Consider the following 11,473-nt stretch of genomic DNA (forward strand, 5'->3'; position numbering starts at 1 on the left):
GACAGCCGAAGCTCTCCGAGCGCTACGTCCTCTCGTGTGGCAAGTAGAGCATGGGGGGACATGGGGGAGCTTGGGGGGCGCAGAAAAAAGCTTTCAGCTGCAGTCGAGCTTCGTTCGGTTGGACACTGAACCGAATTCTTACATATAACACAAATAAATAAAAAAAAGATTCAAAACTCCAAACGAGTAACAAAAGCAAATAGAGAAAGTGTATATAATGTTATATTGTGTTTCTGCTAAAATGTGTTTAATAATTGAAAATTAAATTTTGACAATTTATGAAGTGTTGATGCTGTAATTAGAAATCTTAGTTGTAACAGTTAAGGATGACAATGAGTGGATTTCTATAGGAAAAATTGAACTAGGACTTATAAATCTAATAAATCTGTATACGAACTAGGATGGCGTATAGATCTTACGTTTAGTAGACTGAAATATTGCTATTAGGTAGGCTTAGACATTGTAGACACTGTTACTTTTAGTGCGATTGGCATCACTTTCGAAATTTGTACAAATATTAATACAAGTAGACCCCTGTTTTTTTGGCCCCTTTCAAGTAATAATGGGAGCCGCCACTCAGTTTATTGTTGGCTTAATCGGCGCCCTAGGGGCTTTTTGCCTAGGCGCTGTGATCGGCTGGTCAGGACCCGTGGAAAAGGATGTCAAGAATGGCAACGCGTACGACTTTTCCCCTGGACAAACGGAATGGGGCCTGGTGGGATCTTTGATGACTCTGGGAGCAGCTTTCTCGTGCATTCCGGTGGGCGTGCTCATTGGCAAGATTGGGAGAAAGACGACAATGCTGATCCTGCTGCCACCGTTCTTCGTCGGATGGCTCCTGATCATCCTGGCGAAGCACATCGCGATGATGCTGGCCGGACGCTTCATAGTGGGATTCTGCGGAGGAGCCTTCTGCGTGGCTTGTCCTATGTACGTCACTGAGATAGCCCAGGTGCAGTACCGCGGCGTCATGGGATGCTTCTTCCAGCTGCTGATCGTCTTTGGGATTCTGTACGCCTTTGTGGTTGGTGGCTTTGCGAACACACTCTGCTTTAACATTGCATGCGCGGTTTTGCCCGTAATCTTCTTCGTCTTGCTGATTTGGATGCCCGAATCTCCGGTTTTTTTGGCCCAAAAGGGAAAGTCGGAGAAGGCGGAGAAATCGCTGAAATTTCTGCGAGGTAAGGATGCGGATGTAGCCGGTGAACTGAAGGACATGAGCGCCGAGGGCCAAAAGGAGAAGGCCAGCATTGGGAAAACACTCTGCCGCAAGGTTACACTCAAGGGACTGTTTCTCTCCATCGGTCTCATGTTGTTCCAGCAAATGACGGGCATCAATGCGATCATTTTCTATACCACATTCATCTTTGAGAAGGCTGGATCGACACTGGAGCCCCGAATATCAACGATTATAGTGGGGGTCGTGCAGGCAATTGCCACCATCATCTCGATCCTGGTGATTGAGAAAGTCGGTCGCAAGATACTCCTGATGGTCTCCGCCTTCATGATGGGCATCAGCACCCTGGTCATGGCCCTTTTCTTTGGCATGCTAATGAAATCTGGGGTCGGTTGGCTGGCCCTAATGGCCGTTTGCATATTCATTATCGGCTTCTCCCTGGGATTCGGTCCTGTTCCCTGGTTAATGATGGCCGAGCTCTTCGCCGAGGATGTTAAGGCACTGGCGGGATCGATAGCCGGGACCACAAATTGGTGTTTTGCTTTTATCGTAACCCTTCTCTTTCCGGTTCTTAACGATTCTATTGGAGCTACAGCTTGCTTTGCAATCTTCTTTGGATTTTCGGTGGCCGCCTTTGTGTTCATTCTTTTCCTGATTCCCGAGACGAAGGGAAAAACTCTTAACGAGATTCAGGCCAAGTTGGGCCAGAAGGCCGAATAGTATCGGGAATCTAGAGAATTCTTCACTCATGTTTATGAGCAAAATATTTTCAGTGAAACATTAAAAAAAAACATTTGCCAGAAGCAGTAACCGAAGAACATTCAAATTGATGTGTCCAATAAAAAATGTACATATATGATATTATTCTGTATTGCGAAAGTTATTTATTTCAAATCCCACCTGTTGACATTTCCAGTGTTTCTACCAGAAAAAGATTTTTGACTTACCATTTCGGACAATTTATTTTTCGCAGATCCTACAGCCACTTGGACTACTTGGAAGGGATGTTGAAACACACAGCAGTGAAATTAGAAAACTGCCAGGCTCGACATGCAAAATAAATGCGCTTTGACTTCGGATGCAATGGGAATTCGTAAGCCTTGTTGTCCAGGTAAATAGTCGAAAGCTTTCCGGCCGACAGGATGCCATTTCCCCAGCAAGTTCGGGCCTGGTTGCGATTTCCTGGCCAGTGCGCATGCCACCCGAAACATCTGACGGAGCTGCAGCTGGGGGTTATGTACACTCGTTCTGGCCAGGCCAAAAGCACATACCAATTCCGGGAACGAACTGTTGCTCTCCCATCAGCAGGACCTGAATCTGAGCCACCTGTTACTCCGCCCGCCCGACAATCAGCATGCATTCGCCCAACAATCATTTCCGGAGTTATCCCTCTCAACCACTCGGTAATTGTCTTTTGGGGTGACTGAAAATGGCAAATAAAAAAGTAGTATTCAGAATAGAGGTAGGCCCTACAATGGGGAACTATCTCCGTTCAACTTCTCTTTAATTAACATGATGAGCGGATTCATCTGGAATAGGAAACTCATGTGGCGTGTATTCAAAAAGCAATTGTTGCATACATACTCATTAATTCCTGGTAATTGAATCTTTTCACAGAAGAACTCACACGACTTGTGCTTCTGGTTAATGTTCCTTGTTTTCAAGGAACATTCACTAGGCAACACAAGGTATGACTAATTGATTATTTGAGCAATCAAGCTTATCAGGAAAAAGGACACCTCAATATTTTCTTGTACATGAAGCCTGCAAGACTGCTTTGAACATCTACGGATGACTGTACTTTAGCCCCTCGTACGTGTCCAATTGTCCGAATTCTCGGAACAGGTGGGAAACATGTTTGGGGAATCCGGACTTCCCTGCTCTCCTGTTGTTTCCATGACGATGATGCAGATGTTGTCCGGGACAGACGCTTCAGCTGCAACACGTCTCCCGGTCCGGATATTATTCGCTTGCAAAGCAATTGCCCAGCCATTCACAATTTTTAATAAAGACCATAGTAAGCAGGAATTGCGCAAATAAAGCGCTGGGAAATCTCCTTTGAATGGCTTTTCATTTGAGATTTAAATTGAAAAGGCTAATAATATTTTCAATTCATACTGGTAGCAATTGATACAATTGATGTTTCTTAACTTTTACCAGTGGTTAATAGACATAGTAAGGTATAGCTACATATATTTTTATTCAGTTTTTAAAGTCGAACGAGTATATACAAAATAAATATGATTTTCTTCCGTTTTCTGACTAATGCGTGATTCCGATTGAGATTAGGTTATGAGTGACTAAGACTAGGTACTACGAACTAATGGATTCACGCTGGCGATGAATCGTATTCACGAGCAGTCGCGGGGACTAAAGCTTAAACTGGTATTCCATCCTCTGACCGGAGATTATCTCTCAAGTTTACACCTTGAAGATGCCAAAGTAGCTTCGGTTGTTCCCCTCCCGCAGAACGGCATTGCGATCGTTGTGAATGTCCTTCAGGTGGATCCTCTCGTTTCGTTCCAGGTGGATCAGACCACTCGTGTGGCAGGTGTGCACCTTATGTGGCATGTTGGTGGGCACCGTGTTTAAGCACTGCAGGAATGGAGTGTCTCCTTGAAAGACGATAAATCCGTTCTGGTCGTGCGAGTTATTGTAGCATATCTGGGCGTATACGTAATATAGGCCGGAATTGATCACCGTCAAGACGCCATCGCGCGTTTGAAAGTGTCCCTGATAAGAGTTTCTCTCGTTATCGTTTCCTATATACATATCTCCATGGTAGCCTGTGAATTTCAAGAAGTGAGCTCATTAGGTTGCCTTAAGCATATGCACACATGGCGGAAGCATCTCCTTACTCATACTCCCTTGGGTACGCCGTTTGCTACTCAGGTGGAAATGGGCAGCTGGCCTCGAGTCCTCGGATCTGGCTGAAAGAAGAGATTCACCTGCAAAGTTAACAGAGGTGCGAATAGAGATTTGGTATTCGATTTCTGCCAATTGTATCGGTTTTCTGCAATACACACCTTTGCGGACTAAGAGGTGGCGATGGCGGGAATGCATCCTGCGACGGTGGTGAAGTGGTGCAGAGCTTCAAATGAAAACGAAAATATAAATGTGTTTTAGTTACGCTGTTAACAATCTAATCTAAACCTGCAAGACATAACATTATTATCAGAGCATTGTACTAACCTCTCTTTGGAAGTTGCCTCATTTGATGCCTTTTCCTGAAGCTCTGTGCGATTTCCTTGAATATTCTGCTCCTCATGACGTACATCGGCAATCGAGCGAGATTTTCTGTGAAGCAGAAAGGCAGGGTCTGAATATAATAGGTCCCTGAAAACCGAATCGGTGCTCACCTCTCCTGCTTCTTTTTGTGGGCATTATAGGTGGTAAAGTCATCAAAGACATTGTCATCATTCGAGGCGGAGGACGCACTGTCCGTCTCCCCCTCGCCATCGCCCTCTGCAGTGGTCTCAGATGTGGGCGTGGTTCCGGTGTGTGCATTATTGAGCTTGTCTAACATACTGCTGTAGTCCTCGTAGTCAGCGCCACCATCATCGACAGAGCCGTAGCTATCTTCGTCGTCCTCCCCGTCTGCAACGGAATCCAGATCATCGTCGTCGTCCTCCTCATCGTCCGTGAGGCCATCCACCTTTTTGGGATAGTCGATGAGGGCATTTTCGTACTGCAACGAAGAGATGGGGTCAGCATTTTGGGTCAGAACACTTGGCCAAATACGTGACTGCAGCTGGCACAGTCCTGGCACATATCTCACAACCATTTGGGACGTTCATTTTTAGACACACGCCCGCAGCACAGGCTGTTTCGTCATCATCCTAATTGATGGCGCCTCGCTCGAATACATAATATACATATACATAAATGTACATATATTGGCGAAAGAAACTCTCAAGAGAATTGGCTCCACAGATGCCCAGCCATCAAAATATAAATAAATCTTAAAATCTTGAAACGATCTCTGCCCATTAGGCCATTTGATGAGATTCGATCAATCGTCACATACAGCCAAAAGCCAAAAGCGTTTGCTCGCCTTGAACGACTATATCTACTGATAGAGCCTAGTACTTTTCCTGAATTATTGGGGCTTTTGCCTTATGTCACTTGGGGATTTGTATCTCATAAATTACGTGAACCGGCTGGCGCCTCATATTTGAATTGAGTGTTTCCCTGCGGAAGGAGACATTATACTTTAAATAATCTATGATAATTTCCCATGTGTTTTTGGCCAACCAGCTAGCAAAATAAATGAAACAAATAACAGATGAAACCGCTCCGAAATTATATTTTAGCACATAATTCTATAAATATTTTTTGTATGTCCCACACAATAACCACATAGTATGCATGTCTGGGCATTTTTTTGGTGAATTATTTTTAAAAGAGAGCCGCGTGGCTCACCGACTAAGAGATACCTTATAAGTGTTTGCTATCACAAAATGAAAATTACCATTTATATTTAAGGCAAAGAAAAAAAAACTTCAGCATAATGCCATAATAGCTACTCAATAACAACAGTTCGATATACCCTCATTAAAAACTCAAGCATTGGCCTCAAGGAATAACAATTATTTCCGACTTTGTAAACAATTCGAGAGATCTGTATTTGCCCGAGGCAAATGTTACAGCCTCTGCCCATCGAAGAGCACAAATATTGATGATTCAGAGTGATCTACGCAATTGCTCACCTCCTTTTGGAACTCGTCGTACTCATCCATATAGTTGATGCCCAAACGCTGCTGGAGATTATCGACGACTCGCTTCAGGCTCTTCAGCTCCTTGTCCAGATGCGAAACACGCGTTGTCTGCCAGATCTGCAAGATAATTCAATTGTTACAGACTCATTCAGGCTTGTTTCTAATCATCGGGTCATTAGCAGTTGGGCAATCAATTTAATGTAGCCCCAATTAAACATCTATAGCTGGTGCTAAGGCCCAGCACATCATATAACACCCAGTGCCGCGAACTTTTGACACCCGAAAAATATATAAAAACTAACTGAACAAACTGATAGAGGCGAGACGAAAGAGATTTTGTGGGGAAATACGAGTACGGACGGCGAGGTACACAAATCGCCACTCAGCCACATAATCTGCTTAATGGATCATTAACATTCGGGCCGAGCAGAGGCCTTATATACAGACACTTCTCAAGTTTCGACTGGCAACCGAAATCAAAAAGAATGGCTCAACTTAAGCCACTGTGCGCGCAGACGGGTAAATACATATACACATGTGTACATACATACATGCATGTATGTGTATGTATGTAGGTACACTCAACAACTTGTACTGAATTCTTGTATAAATTATAGACCTTACGCCGACCCAAGAAACTTGTTTGAGGCGCATGTTTAAGTTTCCAGTAGACCACTTTCCATTAGAGCTTATCGGTGATCAGTAGATCGATCGTAGCGCCTGCAGTTTGTCACTTTCCCAGAGGCCACGGATGACGAGGGTCACTTACTGTACGGATGTCGTACAGGGCAGTGAAATTGAATTAAACAACGAAAAATGCTTCAAGATTTAACAGTGATTTATGAGGAAAACCAAACTTAAGGCCCACGTCAGTGGGCTGAAGCCAATCATTTACAAGTCAATTGTCAATTGTACGATTTCCGTTCACTTGAGCGAAAGTTGAGTGGGTCATGGAGGAGTCCTGGGTGGGGGAGGCGGCAGATTCAAGTCCAGAAACTTAATCTTCTGCAATTCAAATCCGCATTTCAGCGAGCACAGTCATTTCCAAAGTTATCAGCGAAAAACATGACACAACAACCCAGTAGAAGATTTATCTGCTGCAAATGCATAACAGAACGAACTCTGTGGCATTTAAATCGGTTCAACAAAAACAAAAGGAAAAACAGACATGTACCGATAAACATTTCTCTAGCATCTGCATCCGCTTTATTTGGATTAGCTAGATCATTAGGAATCGATTTGGCCTAAAGACGTGTTGGTGATGACATCGCTTGATCAGCCAAGAAGCCGCCGAGTTTCTCGCTCTAAATATAGTTTCATGCCAAATTATAGTTAACCTATCTGCGACGGTCACGGATCATAAAGTCTGTTTTCATTTCAATTTATGCATCTGCGGAATTTCGTCTTTAATTTGGCATCAACAAAGACTTTGCGACAAACAGCTTTATAAGCAGAAGCGTGCCAGAGGTTAAATATTCATTTTTAGATTGGGATTTCGGGGGTGTCTATATACATACGTTGTTAAAGTCCAATTTGCATTTATATTTATTCGCATTTTATTTTGGCAAGCTACTGAAATAAACATTTCCGAAAAATAGGAGTCTGTTCAGAGTCTGGAGGGCAGTTCATGGCTGAATGAAATCTCTTTCCGTTTTTATGGTTTTAATACTTTATGGGTACAATCTGGTTTCCAGATGAAAATAACTATCACTGTCATGGTTTTTTTTAAAGCATAACAAAGCATAATTAAACTAGCAAAGTAGACGATTCTAAAAAAGGTTATCGGTTACCGTCAAGTTTAAGAACCTGTGCGAAATCTTTACACCCGTTTTGAAACAAACAATCATTGAAGCGGCAATAATCATGATTATTGCTCCAATTAGGCGCCCCAAAATATGATTAAGCAACATAGCCCAAAACAACTCACTCCTATCTCTATTATGGGCAAACTTCCCCAAATTACTGATATCCCCACACCTTTGGAATTCTGACGAATCATTGATCGCCACACAGAAACAAAAACAAAGGCATTCAAGTATGGAATGGCCATTTCAATTCGGAGAACAAGAATCTTTTTCAAATGAATTAATAAATATATAATTAAATCTGTTGAACACTTAAAATAATCTTACGAGTTTCGTTTTCAAAAAAAAATGTGCAAACATAAATTTCGACGGAAGACACTAAATTGCCCATGTAAAACAAACATTTTAAAATATGTAATACTTTTTAGTATAATAATAAAAGTATAATTACTAATAAATAAATAGTATAAAGTATTTTGAAAGTGTAAGTACTATAAAATTTAACTATAAATTTGATTGCAATTTTTATTATACATCTTTAAGCACGGTTTGTTATCTTAAGTAGGCAGATAAGGGCGCAATGCTAAATAATACCATATTTTCTTACTATTTATTAATTAAAAGCAAGTGCAGTACAGATTCTATTCGTTGTGTTTACAACCGCGATAACCCATGCAAAATGGGTAATAATAACCGATTGGTCTGGGTCTGGACTTGAGCAGCTATGGTATGGTAAATATATCTTATAAGGAAAGCTTACCGTTAGTGAGAGAATGGCAACGACCAGCCCCAGACCGATGAACCCCAAAACAAGGGGGATCAGCTGGCGGGTGCGTCGCTGGGCGGTCGCCGTGCTGGTCGGTTTGGCCGGAAAACCATCATCGTTGGCACTCGTTGGCGTTATGAACGGCTTGAGGGTCTCGGCAGTCATAATTGATGAACACTAGGGTATCTTAGCGCAACCGGGGCCTCCAGATGCTGATGATGATGATAAAGACGATGAAGATTATGACGATCTTGCCCACCCACTCAAGGGCCCTCGACAGCTGTTTCCAATCGAGCTTTGTCGCACTTTACATATATGAACACACTCTATGTATTTAAGATACTAAACGAGCACACAGAACAACCTCACAGACAGCGTGAGATGATAAGCTGAAACATCTATATAGATAAACACTTCACTAATTTCACTCTTCTTTTGCTACAGCTTGTTTTTCCCTTCCGCGGCAATCGGCAATTCGCAGAAGAAAAGCGCGAAAACAAGTTCGTCGAGATATTTTCTCGTTTTATCAGTTCTGGTTTGCGATAAAAGCACAACCAAAAGCCAAAAAAAAAAACAACACACACACAGTGGACGAGTGCAATTATGTATTTTTAGTAATTTGCCCGATGGCGAAATTCGATCTTGGTAAGTAGTAACTGAAACGGATAGCTTTTTTCTTTGCTATCATGCACGCACGCGCTTGTTTCGGATCTCAGATTTTACCGGTTTATTTTCTTGCTTTGAACGTCTGTTCGCGTCGGCGATTCGAATGAGAATGAATTTTGAACAGAACCGAACTTGATTTCTCAGCAACGGGTACGCGTGCGAGAGGGAGAGGGACAACGAAGTTGGCCCCGTCTTCCTCGCACGCGTGGCGAGGATGAGCGGTATACTTAAGGGCGCCTGCGCTGTTTACTTTGTGTAATTAATTTTTGGCAAGGCTCGGGGTGGTGTTTTGGTGGTACAGTGGTCTCTGGCCGAAAGGAACTAAATTAATTATTATATATCTATAATAATATAACTTGATTCGCTTTTATTTGTGTATTGCATTGAAATCGTAGATACCACTTTCATTTTCTTCTTATTACTTTTACATACATACACATTTTTTATCTGTAAGCGAGATCAAATAAACTAATTTTAGTTACATACATACTAATTACATATGTACATTTCCTATGTTAATATTAAAAGAGAAGAAAAGAGTGTATTACATTTAGAATTTCTGCTTATCCAATGCCTTATCGAAGACCATCGCTTCGTTGTTAGCCAAGACAGACTGTACTCGGTTCCCATTCTCCTTGCCCATATGGCGATCATAAGTAGCAAAGCGTGTTTGACTTTTTGCGCAGTGTTTTCCACTGCTTTCATTTACTTTTATGTGTTTTGTGCACTTAAAACCTCCCCCTGCGATTAATAGGGGTTGCTTGTTTGCTTTTTGAAATCGGCACCACTGTAAGCGGCTTCCCCGTGGTTTTTTTTCATTGTGTGGGCTGCTTTGTTGCGCTCCCTTCATGGCTGTGACATGGAACAGATCCCCGATCTTCGATTTCTATTCGGATTCCCGAGGCGCAGCTAATTGAGTTCCGAAAAGCGGCGAATCGTTGACAAACCCATAGATAAGCCAAATGAACTTCTAGCATTTCATTAAAATCGTATTTATTTTTACTTAGACTTAGACCGCTGGGTCTGTCAGCGATGTGCCTAAGTACGGGCTCTAATTGCGGAGCGCGGGGTTGTCATAAACCTAATGCTGATCCGATCCGATCGGTCACCGTCGCGACAAAATGTCTGCCCAACCGCCTGCCGAACAGACCCCTATCGTAAATCCGTCCAAGGGTATCGGCAGAGATGCAAATGTCGACGCTGGTCAGCTAATTAGTTTCTAATCACCGGCGGCGGACAGGTAGCCACAGGTAGACCACAGGCTGAAACAGCGGGTATCCGATGGCACACGCTTCCGGTGCACTTCCTAACCCATTAGTTGAAATCTTGTTCGCATTCTGCAGGACCAAGCAAATCTGGATTTAGAATTTACAATTTTCGGTTATGGTCTTTGATTTTTATTTCCTTTCTAACTTTTTTATATTACATCTTATGTTTCATACGAAATCAATTTTGAAAATGCTATCATGGAACGAATGTATATGTATATGTATGTATATCAAGAATATTTTCAATCTAAGCTCTGAGGCCATTGTTAATTTACATATGTATGTACATATATGATCTGCATTGAGCTGGCATGCTGATGTATGTATGTACATGATATTGCGAGATCTAAGATATATCACGTGCTTGCACAGAAGCTTAACCAGAGCCCACTTAATCGAGCACGGCCAAGAAGCAAGACGATCTCGAGGCCATTTTTCAAAGTCAATGCCGGGCAGTTGACTTTGCAACAGTACAGACACCCAGTCATTTCATTACAAATATGTATGTAAGTATACTCCCCCCACTGAGTAAGTAGCGTGTGTGTGGGCTCGACAGCTACAGCTATTGGTCATTCTGTGGATCGGATCAGAGACTGGGGAGTTCGGACCATATATTCCGCACTGTGGATTCCCTATGTGCCAGCCGTTTATCGCGCGATCGTCGATGATATGTATTAGACATGTGCCGCAATAGCAGCAACGACGCTTGAAATGAATTCCTTTGCAGCAATATCTCGGGTACTGAGGCCCCAGATCGTTTTAATTCGGATTGATTCGCACACTCATCCATGTACAAACATAGATACATATGTACGTACATTCGGGTGTGAGTCTTTATCTTGGATTGGGGTGATGGAAATTGGTTCCGATTATTAATATACGACATGCCATTATCTGTTTCAGAAAAGTTTGTTCAATGTCGACGCCAAATGGCGAACGCTTAATAGTAATTCTATCCACTTTATCGCACAATCTCAGTTCGTTTATTGACCAACCATAACTATAATGCAGTTGAGATTCGGTAAATGATTAAATAAACAGATACAAGAAAATGAAATATGAAGTGAAATATT

General features: G+C 42.4%; 2 protein-coding genes across 3 annotated transcripts; one reads left to right on the forward strand and one right to left on the reverse strand.

Moving 5' to 3' along the window:
• Positions 1–458: 458 nt before the first annotated feature.
• On the forward strand, positions 459–2,029 carry LOC6542453 (facilitated trehalose transporter Tret1). Its single transcript, XM_001969062.3, has one exon. The coding sequence runs from the start codon at positions 563–565 to the stop codon at positions 1,895–1,897; it is 1,335 nt and encodes a 444-aa protein (XP_001969098.1). The 5' UTR covers positions 459–562; the 3' UTR covers positions 1,898–2,029.
• A 1,329-nt stretch (positions 2,030–3,358) lies between these two features.
• On the reverse strand, positions 3,359–9,241 carry LOC6543243 (protein eiger). 2 transcript variants are annotated; one of them, XM_015159554.2, is made up of 7 exons: positions 8,461–9,241; positions 5,887–6,012; positions 4,537–4,865; positions 4,370–4,474; positions 4,204–4,268; positions 4,036–4,107; positions 3,359–3,963 (listed from the first exon to the last, which is right to left on the reverse strand). In XM_015159554.2, the coding sequence occupies exons 1-7, from the start codon at positions 8,629–8,631 to the stop codon at positions 3,599–3,601; spliced, it is 1,233 nt and encodes a 410-aa protein (XP_015015040.1). In that variant the 5' UTR covers positions 8,632–9,241; the 3' UTR covers positions 3,359–3,598. The 2 variants fall into 2 exon arrangements, with proteins under 2 accessions (XP_015015040.1, XP_001969099.1); XM_001969063.3 differs by having other exon boundaries at positions 4,036–4,125.
• Between the last annotated feature and the right edge of the window lie 2,232 nt (positions 9,242–11,473).

The sequence above is a fragment of the Drosophila erecta genome, unplaced genomic scaffold (genome assembly GCF_003286155.1).
Source record: "Drosophila erecta strain 14021-0224.00,06,07 unplaced genomic scaffold, DereRS2 tig00000055-arrow-pilon, whole genome shotgun sequence".
NCBI lineage: Eukaryota > Metazoa > Arthropoda > Insecta > Diptera > Drosophilidae > Drosophila > Drosophila erecta.